Source organism: Austrofundulus limnaeus, unplaced genomic scaffold, assembly GCF_001266775.1.
Source record: "Austrofundulus limnaeus strain Quisiro unplaced genomic scaffold, Austrofundulus_limnaeus-1.0 Scaffold241, whole genome shotgun sequence".
NCBI classification, from domain to species: Eukaryota; Metazoa; Chordata; class Actinopteri; order Cyprinodontiformes; family Rivulidae; genus Austrofundulus; species Austrofundulus limnaeus.
This window is the reverse complement of record NW_013952643.1, coordinates 790129-802535: the sequence shown is the minus strand read 5'-3', so window position 1 is coordinate 802535 and position 12407 is coordinate 790129. Positions and strand designations below refer to the sequence as shown.

The 12407-nt window shown below is 38.9% G+C and overlaps 1 protein-coding gene across 3 annotated transcripts in view; it reads left to right on the top strand.

The window, feature by feature from the left end:
* Positions 1–12407, top strand: part of ankrd12 (ankyrin repeat domain 12) — a 37210-nt gene that overhangs the window by 9031 nt on the left and 15772 nt on the right. For 2 of the 3 annotated variants that reach the window (XM_014020127.1, XM_014020130.1), the window contains exon 2: positions 11080–11193. In XM_014020127.1, the coding sequence (XP_013875581.1) occupies positions 11134–11193 (60 nt within the window). In that variant the 5' untranslated portion in view covers positions 11080–11133. Of the gene's footprint in view, positions 1–10542; positions 10568–11079; positions 11194–12407 lie in introns of those variants that run through there. The other variant, XM_014020129.1, reaches the window with a different exon arrangement.

The following is a 12407-nucleotide window of genomic DNA, read 5'->3' as shown; positions in this document are numbered from 1 at the left end:
AGTTAAAATTGTTCAAGATTTTGTACAAAACAAAATAAAAAAATAACAATACAGAAATGCTAAAAATGTTAAACCCAATGTCAAGAAAACATTATTCAATTAAACATTTATGAATGAAACAAAATTAGGATGGCTCACATGTTAGTTTATAATAAAAGTATGAGCTGCACCATTGCTGTGTCATAAAATAATTCACAAATTCTGATCTGAAACCATTTATTCATCTTGAATATTTAACTTTTTACCAGCGGAAGAGAAAGTCTTGAGCAATGGGTTTGTTTTTGTTCAGGCTACAAAGGAAAGGAGATAACTGTTAAGGTCCAAAACATGTTTTATTTTTATGTTAGCCTTACTAAAKAAGTAAGTAAAAAAGTTATTAATCTTGTGTTTACAATTGTGCTCATTGTGCTTCTAAAAAAGTCCAGCATCTTTTCTTTTTTTTTTTGTGTTGCCTCGTTATCAGTCAAACCTGTGATGTGTTGACTTCAGACCATAAAGCAGAGCTTCAGGAAACTATCACTCTGAAAGTGGTTCCTCTTTATTTTTTTTGTTTTGAGCCATCACACCAGGGCCGTATCTTCAGGGAAACCCCCCCAAAACGGTTAGTTTTTGTTTTTAATCTCATCTGTACTCGTTTAAAGACAGATCAGCTCCTACTTGAAACAAACATCGGTGCAGAGTAACAGRCTCTCCTGTCCTGGGTGGATTAAAACCCTTTCACTTTCACTTCCACTCGTCCTGTGTCACAGTTCAGGCMAGACTTTGGAACCACAGGTGCTGTTTTATGACACAGAGTGCCTCCAGCCGATCCAGAACCTGACTGCAGTTGGCTCCGCCTGCCGAATTAGTCTTTAAGAGGCCCCTGCATGAGTATGTCGGGGGGGAGGAGCCTCCCGATTACACAACATGTTGTAGGCCTTGGCCTGCAGCTGAGTGTGTGCAGAACATTGTTTTTATGTGGCGTGTTGAGTTCGGGTTCTGTGTGTGTAACTGACAGAAAATTCTGTCGTGCTTTTGAAGGCTGACCGTTTGAGAACCTGCAGCCCTCCRGAACGACTGCAGAAACATCACGACGAAAAGGAAAAGATGAAGTTATAAAATATGCAGTGATGAATCCTCGTATGCCTTTTGTGAATGAGTAGTGAGGGAAATGACGCTATCTTTGAACTAAGGGTGGGAATGTTTGACAATGAGTCTGTTTTTGTTCTATTCTGAGCTGCTTTCATTTTACTAATGCCATAAAAAGCGCTCATATCCTGTTTACTTTGGATCTGTTTGTGACCATGCTTTCTAAGGACCAAGAACCCCCCTCCTGCTGCAAAAAGGAATAAAAACCTTTTCACTCAGGACAGATTTATCGCTCATATCTTCAATATTTTGACCTTGAACGTTTTGGAGTTGTGTGTGAAATCATATTTAGCTATTTTTTTCTACTAGTCGTACGGCTCAAATACTGTGCATGTCTGTGCTTGTTTCCATTCAGAGCTTTAATCTGAGAAACAGCATGAAAACATCTGACCGTACTGCGTTTTCAGATCCATTTAATCCATAATCCAGAAAAAGACTTTTAATACACTCAAACAAAATGACTTCCCACATCGCCCATAATAACATTCAAATATTTGACATTAACGTCATTGTGTTTGTTCATTTTTTGGGGCACAAATTTATTCTGGCTAAGTACGAGGAGCCTCCTGTTTTAGATGAAGCAGCAGCATTCTTGTGTCTTCTCTGCTGCAACAGGAGACCCGTTTTCCTCCCCTGCACCGCTTTGATTTTGCGGCAACAGTGTTGACGTCAAAATTGCACTTTCTCTCGGTGARGGAGCACAAAGTCTGCTGCTGGCAGACACGTTCAGTCTGTGGTGCCACGAGGTCAAAAGCATGTTTGGAAAGTTCCTCCACACACCAACCTGGGAGCTCTAAAGGTAGATTTTTACTCCAGGAGAAATCAGGAAGGCTGCTCTCTCAGACGTAGCAGAGACGTTCTTTTTCCACAAAGATATTTTATAATCCAACAGACACACTGCTGCAGATCTTTAGGGAGCCATTGTGGGACGCCAATAGAAACACAGCGACCTTGTAGCATGGAAACCAGTTTGTTTTGTGTTGTTACAACAGTATTACAACCACAGAGGTGGATAACAATGTGAATATTGATCCCAGAAGCTAATGTTAGCTTCAAGCGGCTAATAATCCCACTAAGAATCCCCTCGGAGCTCCTAAAATAACAAATGGTTGTCATTTTTGTCAGACAACTGCGTCAGAGAGAGCAGATTTCTTCACGTCTGGTAGAGAGTGACCATCAGGTTCTTGGTTGTCTCCCTGATTAATTATTTTCTACCTTGATCAGTCAGATTGGCCAAGTGACCAGTTTTAAGAAGAGACCTGGTATTTCCACACGAGACCACTGTTCTCACTGACACTAGGGCTGCCACGATTAATCAACGACTAATCGATTATTAAAATAATCGATGACTAATTTAATAATCGATTAATCGTTTTCTTTTTTTTTTTTTTGTTCTTTACTTTGTTTTTCTCTCCAAACTGCTTTGACACCTTCGACTGCCACATCTGCCTTTCTGTCCTTGACACACATGCACAGTAGTGGTAACTGGGGTAGGCCGTGGACGTCACAAGACATTATACAGACAGGCTCTGGTATCATGGCCACCCAGCAACGGAGCTCAAAGTGTGGGATCATTTTAAGAAAATAAAAGAGAAACCTGTGTAATATCTGCAGAGCAGAACTTGCCTTCCACAGCAATTATTTTTAGTTACCATTTAGCTAAAATCTAACCATGGTTATATAATAGCAGCTGCATTCTGGCACGATAAGCTCTATGTTTTATATTCAATTAACGTTTGATCTGATTAGTCGACTAATCYAATAAATAATCGGTGATTAATCGATTATTAAAATAATCGTTTGTGGCAGCCCTATTTGACACCGTTTAATTCTTTTAGTTTATCTGTACCCCTTCTCCAGATCTGTGCCCTTGAACCTCATGTCTTGGTTTGTGCTCTAAAACTGTCAGAAAGACCTTTTTTTATAAACAAGTTTGTTTTTCAAATCATGACTAATCCACTGAATTTATGACACGTGGACTCCAATCAACATCTGATGGATGTTCAGTGGAAACACGATGCACCTGAGCTCAGTTTTGAGTGTCATGGCGGAGGCTGTGAAAACCTCTACATGTTTTTGTTTTTTATTTGTAATACATTTGAAAAAAAAATAGTTTTCACTTTGTCATTAGGGGATTGTATGTGGAGTCTTGAAGGGAAAAGTTTGTTTAATCCATTTTGGATTTAAAGCTGTAAACATTTTTGCAGATGCACCATATCTTTGCTAAACTGACAGATTTAACAGAATTTAAAAATAATTCAGTTTTTTGAGTCTTACCTTTAAGCAGAACTTTAGGACATCTGTTTGCTCTCAGCTCTGTGAATTCCACCCAGTGAGAAGATGCTTTTTTCCCCTGCATTTCCAGTGTTTTCACACAGACTTACTCACAGATGAAGCTGCGGTTTTGACACTGAACCAGCCGCCATGTGTTTGGTCCCGTTATCGGCTCGAAGGCTCATCGAGCTCATCAGGCCTAATTGGATGCGACAGGTGTAGATGGAGTCTCGTCTCGAATGACATAAATTAAAACTGACGCAACGTTTTCCCTCACGGCTCACTTTTCAAACTGCGCCCAGCGACTCGTCTTCAGCCGTGGTAAATGGAAATCCTTGTGGTTCTGACACCTAGTGAGCAGCAGAGGTGTTTTGTTTTGTAGCGTTGTAGGTGGTGTCTTTACTTCAGGGGTTTTTATTTCTGCCCACAACTTGTCCTCAATTGAACTGAGTTGCAGGTGAAATTTGAAAAGAGCAAAATCCTCTATTGGTGATTTCAATTTGCTCACTTGGCATAAAATCCATGAATTGTATCGTTTTTCTTRCTTGCTTATTGGGTAATTGCTCGTAAAGTAAAAATAAAATGCAACTGTAAATCCTGRTACCAGTATTGGAAATGTTTTTTTATGAATAAAAACTCTTTTCCTGTTTTGTTGAGTCATGGTTTTGCACTGGTGGTGGAAATGAGACAAACCCACACCCCGGTTCTAACCTTTGCTCTAATCCCTACCCCCCTCCCCTTCTTGTAACCTGTAATCAGCGGTAAAAGCTGCATTGTTCCTGTCCTCTGCTCGGCCCTTCCATCATTAATCTACATTCAGTGATTCGTCGGCGGGCTTCTTAAGGTTTTCAGGCCCAGAGAAACCAGCGAAATGGGCGTGTTTCAGCGAGTTAGTATTCTGCTGGTGAAGTTGACCATTTCTGTGCGTCTCTCACACAAACATAAGGTCATTTTATYAGGCTTTTTAATTATTTATGTGTGAGCTGTGTGCTGAAACTCTCTCTTGTGACTTGAGATRTTCCTGTTTTTGTTTMTTMMTTMMTTMMTTMTWWMWYYTYAMYKMGRWYWAKAACWWKMRAMRKWMRKKTSRRYTKKWAKAAAAAAAAKCTCAACCYTTTCTTTGGCTTTTTACAAAATATYGCAGTCAAWTATTTACAAGATTTTTACAATTAGTTAACTGCACAAGCAGTAGGATCACTGAGAGTGATGGAACCTTAAGCAAATAAAGACAAAATACTGGGAACAAAAGCTAGACGCTGCTGTTGGAAGAGGCTTGTTTTGTCTATCTGCAMTTGGGGTAGTTGGAGGTGAACAGATGCCTCCAGTCATCCACTGTCTTTCGCTGTTTGTTTGACTGCGTTGAAATCTGCCCCGAGTTCAGACGAGCCACCGACACGAGGAGGAGAGCCGCAGTCCCTCGGTTCCTTTAAATGTTAAGCCTCTGAACTTGGTGGAGAGCGTGACTCGTCTGTGGTCTGAAGACGAAAATAGCAGAAGAAATCTTTTTAGGAATGTGAAGATGAATTTGCCCATGTGATGTTTCGAGCATGTTTTTAACTCTTAAGGGGTAATCATCAAGATAATTTACTTAACATTTGTTATTATTTTTATTAGGAGTAGTTAGGGGCTAGATGATACGGCCCAAAAAAATATCTCYGATATTTTTCATCCCAAATCGATTTTCGATTTTAATCGATTTTGCTTCCCTCTTAACGGAGTGCCTCAGTTTCAGGTGTCGAAACAAATATGTTGTACTCCTGCTTTTTGTATCATTTGAAGAGCCTTCAAACAGATTTTGCAGTGAGGTGTTTGTTGCTCCAAATCCGAGGTTGCAAAACCAAACCCGTTCCAGAAAACTTAAGAAACGATGCCTTTTTTTGTGAAGTAGATCCTCTTTGCTAGCTGCTGTATTGTCATGTCGTGTACCAAGTGTCTTGAGGGACAGGTGGGGTGACCTCTGAACTACAGAAGCCTCAAAGTATACACTGTGGGGGGGAAAATCTTGATTTTCCCAAATGTAAATCTTTATAAATGGCAAATWCAAATTAATTGATTAAATCYATTTATTGCCCAGCCCTAGTAGTAGTAACTTATCTTTAACCAGGCAAATCCCATTGATATCACAGGTCTCCTTTACAAGCAAAGCCCCGGCCTGAAGGCAACCTAATACTATTATCACATTTAATTGTTTCATTTAGCCAATAACAACTATTACGACGATAGATGATGACGACTTGCATGTGGCCGGCATGGCCTCAGTTCGCATTCTTTGGCTTTCCTCGTGCTCATGTTTGTTTGTTTCATGTGCTAATTTTCTCATCTTCCTCYTTGTCCTCAAGATCCTCTTCTCAGAAAAACATTCCCATTATTGTTCCAGAAATTTCAAAACAAAATAAAATTTACACCCTGATGGTGATAAAACAGTAGTTATTAAAAACTAAGTGGGTAAAATGTTGTCGTAGTTGGGCCATGAAAAAACTGTACACAGCCCAGAGTATTGTTTTGTAAGCTATGAATACAAATAAGCCGTGGTTTTTATAAATTGTTAATTGAAAATGCAGACAGACGGCTGGCTTGGTCACACACACTCAGAGTTCAGTGACTGCAACGGATAGTTTGTCAGTTTTCTTGAATTTTCAGTCTGTGGTGTACGCTCTACCTTCTTTCATTTTTGCATGAAAAATAACAAAAGACTGTTCTGCAAAGTGATATGTGGTGTAGGGTATTTTTTAATGTTTATGACAAAATTTGTCCCAAGATGAAATAAAAATAAACATATGCCTGTTTTTATAAAATTTGTAAAAACATGAAGACTTTCGAAGGTGTTCGGCTTCTTTCTCGTTATGATTTCTTCCTCGAGCCTTTCCCCTCTCTCTCTCTCTGGATAATCGGGCCTTTTGCGTTTGGCTTTGTCCTGCTTCTCATTACGCAGTCAGAGTAGGAAGAGGAGGAGGAGGGCAATGAAGGCTGGGAGTGAATGTGCAGCTGAGTGAGACCTCCCCCCATCATCCTGCTAGCAGAAGGACCACTCTCACGTGACTGGCTGTTTATCGCTGCAGCAAGCGAAGTGCGTCTCCTTCGCTGTGCTCCTTGTTGTCATTTTTTCATCCCTGCTTGTAATTTCATTCAGTTTGTATCATTTTCTTAGAGGTTGTTTTTTTTTTTTTTTATAGATTCGTTGTTTGTGCAGACATGAGTACAGCCACATGGGAGAACAGGAGAAAAGCACATGTATTTTCCACATGTTTGTGTGTGTGTGAGCTCACAGCAGGGCAGCACTGTAGTGGAGTAATGTTTCTGTTTCTGCAGCTTCTGCTGCTGCTGGGGGCGACGTACTCTGCGAGCTGTGTGTCAGGGCTCACTGCTATTCTTAGCCCTCCCTGCCCCGTGCTGCAGTCAGTGGATCAGGTTACCGTGCTGTTTGTACGCGCTTCCTCCATCCCAGCTACCATCCACCCCCCACCCCCTCCTCAGACGTACACCACCAGCATCCCACCAAACCGACCGCCGCAGCCGCTCGAGGACACGCACCGACGCCCAAACTGCTGCCAGGGCCAACGTGCTCCGGCTCTGCAGGGAAATGGTTGTTATTGTTGTTACTCTGGAACCAGTGGAGTTAGAAAGCAGGAACATCAGGTTATAAATAAATACAGACACATCTGCCTCTCAGAAGAAACAGCCGCGCTTCCAGTGCACTCGACACGGGATTTCACTGGCTTAGCCTCGTAAATAAACATTTATAATAAAACAAAAAAATACCAGCTGTCACGTCCAGGTTTAAAGAGAATATTTCTGAAACTGCATGAGAAAGCCCGGTCCTTCAGCCCTGATCTCAGCTACATAAAATGGTTCGTCGTGTTAAACTGAGATCACCTGATGAAAATGATGCAGCGAGAAAAACTGGTGTATTTTAAACAGTCTAAATGTTAAAGTTATTCATTATCTGCCACTCTGGCTTAAAACCTAATGTTACATTTAAATAATTCTTGGTTTAATTATTCATCAGAATCCCTTACATGAGTAAATTGAGTTAAAAAGTGTCACTAAGCTGTTAAATTAGCATTGGGCATTATAAATCATCCTATTAGTTGAATAAAACTGCTAATAAAGTGTTTTACTACAGTGTATATTAATACAGTCAAATTTATTCTGTGTAATTTTAGTCTTTTTAGTTATTTATCTTGTGTTTATTTTAATAGATTAGAAAACAGATAATTTGATAAATGGAAACTTTAGCTTTATGTTTTCATTTTGGCTCCTCAATTATTTACCTCTGATGTTGGAACATAAACAAAAAAAAAAAGAAGCATCTTGACTGTTTTCGTGCTTCATCTTTTGATTTCCCATCATCCTTTTCAGCAGCAGTGCCTTCAGTGCTGCTGGTTAGTTTCAGCATTAAGTGGAGTAGATAATCGCTGCCATCAGTCAGTTTTAACTGCACGACATCTGATGCCAGAGTAATCGTAGCTGTAGTCTCAGTGAGCCGAAGTAGCCAGGGTCTGATCCGGACTTGAAACGGACCAAGGTTAATGGCAGAGCTTGTCGGAGGTTCACGKAGCCCCGAGCTGCTTGTGAAACTCAGTGGACCTGAATGCCAAACTGGCTGGTGCCCAAATACCTCTGTAATTATAGTCACGCCCTCCTCCCCTGTCCCTGGGCCAGATTGGACTCCTGTCAGCATTTTTTAAAATTATTATATTTTATTTATTTTATTTTTGTTATGGGGTTCATTCGGCTGTAATACACTGACTTTACACTCGCGTGCTCGTCATGGATGGCTCAGTTTTTGCTTTCAGCTGGCTGAATGACGGCTTTCCTCTATTCTGGCTGTCTGCTGACTAATGACTGACCACTTGCTGGCCTCAGCTGGGCCATGGTGTTACATGGTGGGAAAAATTAAACTTGTCCTCATAGTTGTAAGCCTCAGGATCAGCAGATATTGTCCCCTTGGGCTTTTCATTTGAGCCACAAAGAGTGGCATTCACTGCCAATACCATTTACCTAAACAACAATGTGGTTTTCCCTGAGTTTTTAGGAGTGTAGGAAACCATCAACATACTGAAATATCGCAATATTTCATTTTTCTTATACTGTATCAGTTCTCAAAAGCACTGCATTGATCTTTAATTAAGGCTTAATGATGGATGTTGAAGAAATAGTTCTCACTGTTATTCAGTGTTCTTCTGATTGCATAAAAATAAACTAAATTTAATCCGATTTTATGCACGTAATACATGCCATACTTTTTTTTTATTATTATCTTTTGGAGAAGAGTAATGTATTGCCTCGTTTTATCATAATATATCATGATATATCTTATATGTGACCCCAGGTGGTGTTATACGTATCATGTCATTAAATTCTTGCCAGTACACAGCAGTACGTATTTTATTATGTTGGATAACATTAGCTGCAGTAGGGTGGCTGGACATTTGCTCATGTGTCACTCATATTCATAACAGACATTTTCGGAGGTGAAACACCGTTTGCAGAGAAATTTTCTTCAGAAGAGAATTGGGACAACCCCTCACTTCTGGCATGGACACATAAACCCAACAAAACGTTGCAACAGACCTTCCACTGCATGTATCTTTAAGGTCACCTTTGAACAAAGTTGTTGTTTATTCTGTAATAATTGACTATGCAGTTGATGAAACGGCTAGCTTCAAACATTTTAAAAGTGGCCACAGAAGAACACACCAGAAGTGTTTTTTTTTTATTTGTGCAAAGCTGTGTTTTAAACATCTTAMAAAATTATTATTAATTCTCTAAAAATATAGCACATAAATGGTCCTGCTTTATTGTGCTGTTGGTACCAGCATGTTCTCGTTGGTCCTGCATCAGGACAGAGCTCCTAGCTGGCTTTGTTTCTGATTTTATTTCCTGCGTGGGGATGATGCTGTTGTCTTGTTGCTGACTCCGCTGTTTATGTGACCATCCTGTTCAGTGCTCGAGACAAAACTGGAATTCTACTTTAGTCTTCGGAGCTGGAGTTCACAAATAAAAAAATAAAATAAACCTAACCATCTTACATTCTTGTAGGTTAAACAAATTCAAGTCTTAAATCTTGGAAGTGCTTTGCAGAAAGTGGTGTTTTTAGTTTATATTTGCACAAACTGTACGGTTAAATAAGTAAATARAGTTTGTGTTGATGAACAATGGCTAACTTTTGTGAATGTTGCAAATCAAGTGGAGTGTTAAAACATTTAAAATGACCACAAAGGAATTCAATGAATTGCGATTAAATTTATCTAATTGTTTTGAATAAAAACAAATGAGTCAGTATTAAAGCAGCAGAATATTGTTCCTGAATGATATTTTGAGTAAAGATGTGAGTTTTTTACCGCTTGGTAAAAGGAAGTTTAGATTCTGTTTATGTCTTTAAAATCTTGCCTGTTAACCTAAAACTTCTTAGTTCTTTTAAAGAAGTCAAATTTGTCATCTTTGTAGAGCTCAGTCTTTGCTTAAATTTTAAGTAATATCATAAGCACAATATTTATTTTGGTCATTATTTAATAAAGTATAATAAAACCTGTTGATTGTTAAAAAAATCTATAAAATTGATTTATTTCCTGTAAAGTCCTGCTTTCTCTAAATGCAGTGCACAAAAACCAGTACAGTCATGTTTGTTCTTAGAAAAGTAAATGTCAATTATAAAGTTTATTAAGTAGTAATTTNTACAGTCATGTTTGTTCTTAGAAAAGTAAATGTCAATTATAAAGTTTATTAAGTAGTAATTTATTTTCAAATTGAGTAATGGGTCTCTCCCTGTCATCAAAGCTTTTGTTTTTTGGTTTTTTAACTTAGAATAAAATCTTTCTGCTCAGGCAAAGAGCGTTGAGCGTAAAAAGGAAGCAGGGAAAGTTCATTCAGAGTATTTGAGAATGGAGTCTCATGACTGAAAATGATAACCCTCATGTGATACGATGATTTTCGGAGGGTTCAGCTGATTGTTACGTTTTCCTCCAGGCTGTGCCCACATTGCACCTCCCTGCCGCCTCTTTTTTGGTTTTTCGACATGAACCACATCAGAGCAGCTTGGGTTACACGATGAGTGTGCGTAGTAACGACACGCAGGGGGACGTTATCCTGCCGAGGACGGAAGAGTCCCCAACGCCATGATTCATGCTGCCTCATGTCGTCGTTTCCTGAGCTTTTCTTTCAGGTGATTCTGCAGAAGTGCAATGGAAAGTTCAATAAAACTCCCTGATTACTGATCTGCTCACACAGGCTGCCACCTCACTCCTCTGTGGTTGAGTCTGTGGAAGACATTTGCTGGAAGTGTGTTGAGAAAAAGGGCGTCCTCTCATGTCTTTGAACCCTCTTCTTCTCTTGCTCGGGTCTGTCTGTATGAGCCGAGATTTACTCATCTCTGCCGTCTAGGCTTATGGAGGACCGAAACTGACATGAATGAAAGTAAAAGCAGAAACCAAATAAATAAATACATATAACTACAGTTGCATAAATAGCATATAGGCTTGGATGATATGAAGGTATTTTCATACCGTTGTATAGAAATATGGTGATGGTATGTAAAAACTGTGACGGTATTAGTCACGTGAGGTGAAGTACCATATTTCCACAAATGATTGACCATATTGCCCAACCCTACAGCCGTCTGTTCAGACACACTTGGTTGAAGTTGAGATGTTCCTCATTGCTGTTGTCTTRTCTCAGGTGCATGATGAGCCGACTGTGCAGTAGGCGTCTAAGCTAGTAAGGTGCCGCACCATGGCCAAACCTGGGGGTGACCGAGATGGAGCCATGGTGGATAAGCAGGCGGGGAAGAAGGTACGTTAAAACCCTGACCGCTGGCTTGTGCTGCTGTCAGCTGCAGGGCTGTATGATATCAGAATAAAGTAACGTTGTGACATGAAAAATATACAGTAATTTTCAACAGATGACTTGAATAACAATCTAAGCTCTGCTGCTGTTTTGTCGACAATGAACAACAATCTTACCTCCTTTTTTGTGCCTGTTATATGTTTTTTGTTTGTAGTTTCTTGTTTTTCTTGTTATCTTTTATTATGCTGGGAGCCACACAGACTGTAGCAGCCTCATTTAATTTATTTACTGAACTCTAGCATAAGATATAAGTTAATGTTATCGTGGTTGGTGACCATATTTTTTAAATAAATTAATATTATAAAAGCTACCACAAATATATTATCAAACTACTTTATTTATTCATGCATATTACTAGAAATTTAACCCTAAAAATAATCTATAAAGTGGAGGGGTAGTATTATACACGGGTTATTTCTAATTAGATCTTTATTCTTTTTAAGCTCAAAAAATGATGATCATATTATACTCGAGATCGTATTATACATGAATAAATACGGTATTTAATGGCACATTTGGCCTAACCATTGAAAACATGGATAAAGTAAGGAATATAAAACATGTAAAACATAGTTCTTTTAAAATTTGAATATTTAAAGAAAAAAAGGGCAATATATTGCCTTGCTTACAGTATTGCAATATATCTCGATGTATCGTATCGTGACCCCTGTGTATTTATTGTATCACTAAATTCTTGCCAGTACACAGCTCTGTTTATCCACCTAAAACAGAGGAAATTATTTGTCAGCTTTGTTTGTATCCAAATATTTACCTCGCTGATAATAATCTTTTTTGTTTGTTTGATAAAAGATCTAATTTTTTCTCTGAGCTTTTGCTTGAACTTGGTTATTTCTTCCTTCGCAGCGACAGCTTTTCTTCCACAAACATCTGCATTTTTGTAAACACACATCACCCACTCACTGGAACAATAACATCTGGGTGTTTTCTCCTTTTAACTTTGTACGAAAAGCTTTATAAACTCACTTTTTGTTTGACGCACACTGGTTTGAGTCTATTTAATTTAGAAATACAGATAAATAATACAGAAAAATTCTCATTTTTTGTATTTAGTGCATCTACTGGTGACTATTTTTTGTAAACCTTTAGTTGTTTGTCATAAAACAAATGACGCATTGACTATTTTTTAGACACTACAGTGA